This window comes from Cyprinus carpio, unplaced genomic scaffold (assembly GCF_018340385.1).
Source record: "Cyprinus carpio isolate SPL01 unplaced genomic scaffold, ASM1834038v1 S000006601, whole genome shotgun sequence".
NCBI classification, from domain to species: Eukaryota; Metazoa; Chordata; class Actinopteri; order Cypriniformes; family Cyprinidae; genus Cyprinus; species Cyprinus carpio.
Window position 1 is genome coordinate 192036 of NW_024879247.1, and position 6040 is coordinate 198075.

At 36.6% G+C, this 6040-nt stretch overlaps 1 protein-coding gene across 1 annotated transcript; it reads left to right on the forward strand.

Annotated features, from left to right (window-relative positions):
* The first annotated feature begins 453 nt into the window (after nucleotides 1-453).
* Nucleotides 454-5838, forward strand: LOC109074812 (C-type lectin Cal-like). The gene is made up of 6 exons (XM_042754811.1): nucleotides 454-463; nucleotides 2973-3176; nucleotides 3880-4060; nucleotides 4160-4253; nucleotides 4702-4834; nucleotides 5265-5838. Exons 1-6 carry the CDS (start codon nucleotides 454-456, stop codon nucleotides 5339-5341), a joined length of 699 nt encoding a protein of 232 aa, XP_042610745.1. The 3' UTR covers nucleotides 5342-5838.
* The last annotated feature ends 202 nt before the right edge of the window (nucleotides 5839-6040 follow it).

Here is a 6040-nt window from a genome sequence, read left to right on the forward strand (position 1 = left end):
TGTTACTGTTGATTAATGAGCACTGTCCCTATTAAATGAAAATAAATAAAATAAATAAACTGAAAAAGACGAACCCCATTGCAGTTTGCAGCATGAATGTGAACTTTTATTGTTTACAGTGGGGTGTGTGACCAAGTCAACATTAACTTCTATTCACCACACCCACATTGCATAATTATACCACAAGATGGTAGCAAGGAGCTAAAGCAGAATTCATCAGCCCAATATGTTTTCCCCCATCTCTGTCATGTCTTGCAGCTATTTCCAGTAACACTCAAGCCATTGCACTTTTTCCAGCAATTAGAGATGGTCCACTGAAAATGGCCCGTTCGCTTTCACACAGAGCCTTGCTGTGATATCATGCTTTTTGTGGCACACTTGCCCACCTCATTGCGTGGAACTGAAGCTGCTAAGCAACAATGTGCACAATAAACACTGTAGCAGTACACAGAGATGACAGCCGGTAACTTATATTACATGGCTCACAGTGTATTAGGTCAGCAAAAAGCACTCATAATTCTGTTAATTAAGACTATATTACTATACTGCAAACCATTATTGGTCACATTTTTGTGTTTTGTTGAGAAAAAAAAAAAAACCATGCTGAATGTCACAGCTGTTGCTTTTCTTATGTCAAAACACGAGGTCAGCAAAAAGCACTCATAATTAACAAAATGTGCAGCTGTTTGACTGTCCTGCTACAGGAAGTGCTGAATGTCACAGCTGTTGCTTTTCTTATGTGCACCACCATCTGCACTACACCTGAGGGATCACAAGCAATGTAGGAAAATGTAAGTAAAGGTAACCAAAGACATTTTTTCTGGAATGAATCACCCTTGTCAATGTAAAATGTACAATGTACAAGAACATATTTTTGGGAGTTCTGCCAATAAACAGAGGTGCTATGTTTCATCTCATGTCTGCACATCAGCTGGCTTTGAACTGATTCAAAATCAATACCAGACCCCCAAAAAAAGATATTTTTTAGCTAGCTCACACGTCTCAGTTTCATCTTCCTCAAACAGGTCATGGGTACGCCCAATGATGCACTGGAAATGTCTGAACTACTTTCTCATTGTTGGCTTGGGCGAAAACTCAGTGATCCAGGGAATGAAACTTAGGAATGTGGCTCTATAAAGATGGTTTTGAAGAACCCTAATGACAGCCATGTGGCCACGTACACACTGTAAAGTTTCAGGAGTGACAATCACATTTAAATATGGGAGTGAATCCCCTAAATTATTGTTTTCAAGTTACAACCAAACTGAAGACTGCTATTTTTGGTGTCCACTATTTTTGACCAAAGAAAAATAACAGCAATCAAAGACTTATGCTTGGCGATTTTAACTAAGCCACTGTTATTAATGATCGGAAGGCGGCTTCTCAGAGCACGCTCTCAAAATGTTGTCATGTCTGCTTGTTTTTAAGCATCTTTGAGCTTGTTCTTTGGGTTTGTAGAATTCAGTTCAGTTGTAACTTGAACTGGGTGTGAACAGAACCGGACTACAAAGTGAATTGACAACCAAATTTTGGTACAGTGTGTACATGGCTACTATACAGTGAAAAAGTCCTACATGTAAATGATGATAAAAGTTTAAAAAGTTCTTTAAAGCCTTTCCTTCCTGTATTGTACTGCATGTTAGATATTATTTGTCTCCACCTGACAGGATGCAGCACCAGGAGTCATTTAGAAACCATATTTAGCAGCAATCATATCTGAAAATCTTAAATGGAGTCCTCCTTCAGTATAAGAATGAGTCATATCGCCACGCTCCTGCCCTTAGCTGTTATAGGCGGCAGCCCTCACAAAGATAAGAGGAATCCTGGGCCTCTAATAGCATGGGCTCTGTAGGCCATGAGATAAAGCAGACATGCTATCAAATGCAAGATGGTGTCAGGGGAGACTAATGGAACTAAGCAAGTAGTGTGAAGTGGGTGTTCAGACAAGCTGGACGTCATGATATTTCCAACAAATAATTACAAGATGAAATGTTTTCATAGATTTGAAGTTCAACCATTTACATGTTAGTTATTATATTGCTTTATTCTATTGGCAAACATGTTGGTATTTCTGAAGCATTCATCTTAGTTACTCCAGATTGTGGCCATACTGTGGTGTTTTGGGGATTGAATTTCACAAATTAAAGGTTAATGAGGAATCACAGGTAAAATTGATGTTTCTGCAACGATATTAATTAGATGTTTTCCATATGTAAAAGTTAAAATTGCAAAAGGTTATTATATTATATGACAAACATAATACTGACGTAGAATACTAATAAAACTGTTATTTATTTTAATTAATAAATTAAGTACCTTTTTAAGAAATTCAATTATTAAATTAAATTAAAACAAAAACAAAAGCATTCAATATTAAAAAAAATAAAACATATAATCATACTTTTCATACTTTTTTTGTTGTTTTTTTTGTGATATGAATAGGGTTGGTTAGATTTTTTTATGTTTTCAAAAAAGACTTTTGTGATCACAAAGGCTGCATTCATTTGTAAAAACAGTAAACCTAAATGTTATATTAATATCTTTTTAAAACTCATTAATTCCTGTGATGGCAAAGCTGAATTTTCAGAAGCATTTAATCCAGTCTTTAGTGTCACATGATATTTTAGAAATCACTCATACTATTTGGTGCTATAGAAAGTTCCAAAACAGCATTTATTTGAAACAGACATTTTTATAACATTATAAATGTCTTAGCTGTCACTTTTTTAATGCATCATTGTGTCCTTAAAAGTATTAAAAGTATGTTTTTTTTTTTTTTAAATCTTACTGACCCCAAACTTTCGAAGGATAGTATATGTAGTAAATTGTCCGCCCAGGGAGCATTACTTAATGACACAAAATATCAGTTTTAGGCTCTTGGGTTCTCTCTTTCTCCCTTTCTTACACAGTCTGATGTCAGTGTTTTGGACTTGACCAAGTAGGAAGAGTCCAACAAAAAGGCAGGGGCTGAGAGAGGCTCACACACCCTCTACTCTCCCCAACACTCCACACTGTCCTGCAGCACACACACACATACACACACACACACACACACACTCCAGACCTCAATCTCCTCTCTTGCACTAAACATGCTCTGTTGGGAATTGTGTTTAGCCCTATTGATCACCGGCTTCCAGTGTGGGCTCTGCCTTCAACAAACATCAAGATCACACAAGGTGAGTGCCACCAGAACCAAAGACAAGGATACAGTGCAGACACAGTTAATATGCTTTAATTTGCTTCTTTACATGGCAAATAGACAGTCTCAAGCTAAACCAGAGATGCTTTGCCAAGTTATAGATGCTTCTGTTTATAATGTATTGTTTTAATCTGTATTTTGCAGACAATATGCCCAGTGAATGAGGATGTGAAATAAATGCTATACTTGCAATGTTTTATTTATTTACAAGAGCTCAGACTAGCAGTGAATCCATCTTTAAAGGTTAAGTATGACTCAGATTTGAAAGGCAGGAAAAGTTTCCCTGTAACATATTATGCTGGAAAAAAAAAATTGCCACTAAATAATTCAGCTGTTTTCCTTAACATTGCAATTCATTTATCATTTATTTAGGACACATTTTTCTTACATTTATCTGTCTTCAGTTATTGTAATGTAATATTTAAATACTGTAATACTCATGTGTAACCTATAATTGTTTTTGTTGCATAACAGAATTTATTGAGCTCTTGCACAATTCAAACTAAATTGAAAGCAGGCTGATGCTGTGAAAAGAAAACAATGACATTATATTTTGAAATCAGCTAAATACTTTCCAGATGCTGTTTCAGATAACGTAATAATATATTTTTGTGGTGTTTGTAAGTGTTTGACCAATTATGTGCTCGTATACTATACTGAACTGCTACCGTTTCCTCTAGCACTGCCCCTGCAACTGTCAGACTCAAACCAGCCTGTGACATGTCCGCTCTTCTGGACTGAATTTGAGGGTTACTGTTACCGCTTCTTCTTCCCCTTGAACCGCACCTGGGCTGAGGCAGATCTGTACTGCGCTGAGTTCTCAAACGGACACAAATCTGCCAAACTCACCTCCATCCACAGGTATGACTCGTCACTGACAGTGCTGCCATTTGTCTTACAGTGCAGGATTTTGCTGGACCTTCTATTAAAATTTACACGTTCTAATAACTTTTTTCCTAGCTGGGAGGAAAATGTGTTTGTCTATGATCTTGTGAACAGCCGTGTACCAGGAATTCCAACAGATATTTGGATTGGCCTTCATGATAGAAGACAGGTAAACATCATCACACAATAAGAGATTGATTTTTTAATGATTCACTGATGTTTTATTATGTGAAGCAGTCATGATTCCTAGTAACCCATTAAAACAGCTACATGACTGACACAGCTTGTGTGTGCTGTAAAAGTCCAAGCATGTAAATCCTCCCATAAATGGAAAAATATAGTTTCTCTGAGTGACGTTTAATCATTTCCAGACAGTGGTGAACCAACACTTTGGTCTAACTCCAAGTTGAGGTAGATTGTTTATGGGATGATGTTGTAACAAAACCCTCAGTTTCATAAATGGAAAGTTTTCTCTGAGATCCTGGATCAAAAAACGATCCAGAAAGCACCAAAGCTGTGAACTCGTGCTTGGCAGGAAGATTTTAGTTATCACTTCAGGGTTAAGGGGCAAGGAGCAAGCAAATGTGATAGCGTTGTTAATCCTAGTTTGTCGGTAGGAGGGCACTATGGAGTGGACAGATGGGTCACCCTATGAATACAGTTACTGGGATGGAAATCAACCAGATGATGGCATCCATCGCATCCCTCAGGAGGAGGATTGTGTGGAGATCTGGTACAGACAAAACAGTGGTGAGTTCACATGTTTTGAATAATATAATAGAAATTCATTTAGATAATTTAGTACAATTAAGATAACAAGTCATTGACTTTGAAAGAAGTCTTGTGTGCATACCAAAGCTGCAGTTTGTATTTAATCAATACAGTAAAAACAGTAATATTGTGAAATATTATTACAACTTAAAATAACTCTTTTTCTATTTGAATATATTTTCAAATGTAATTTAACAATGGGATGGAAAAGCTGTATTTTCAGCCATTACTTCACTCTTCAGTGTCCCATGAGCTTTGCTGCTCGAATAACATATTATTATCAATGTTGAAAACAGTCATGCTGCATATACAGTCATACATATATATATATAGCTGATTGACAACCCCACTAAATATGTCAGGACATTACAAAATGAAGAAACTGTTTGCATCTTTCCATCTTTTGCAGCACTGAGGTCTTGGAATGACAACAGTTGTGATAAGGCCTTTCCATTCGTCTGTAAGATTCCTACACTGGAAAACTAACCTCAGAGCTAAGATTATTTATCCAGTTCTTTATCGTCAACACTGACACCCAACATCACTCAATCACAGCGTAGCAACACAATGTCTGCTCATCTCCATCCCTGCAGTGATGAAGGGCTCTCTCCAGCCTGCTATAGGCACTTCATTTGCATTTCTCTCCCTTTCACTCCAATTCCCTGCCCCCATCGTCCTCCTATCACTGTTGTATATATATGTGTATATATATATATTTTTGCAGCAATGCCATAAAAGAATCATTTTTGCTTTCCCAAAGAACCTTTCAGTGACTAGTTCTTAAAAGAAGCATTTGTTTCTGTGTCAAACATTTTAATAATCTAATGAGAATCTTTTGAGGAATAGAAAGCTTCCATGAATGTTACATTTTCTTAATGGAACTATAGAAGCCAATAATGAACCTTTATTTTTAGTGTAGACAGTGAGCTGCAGTATATGGCTAAACTGGACTAGACCAAATGCTTAGTATTTATTTTTTTCAATCCAAGCCAATCATCTGTCTATTAATGCTCTGAGACATTATTTCCTTCTTTTTCAAATAGGGTACTTTTTGCTGGAGACCCATGATTTTATAAAAAGGCAGAAAATGTCTCTTGTTTTCGATAGAAAGTATATTTTTTAATTTTTTGCAGACCTTGAGACAGGAATGTGTGTGTCCATATAAATGTCTCCTGAGTCCTGATC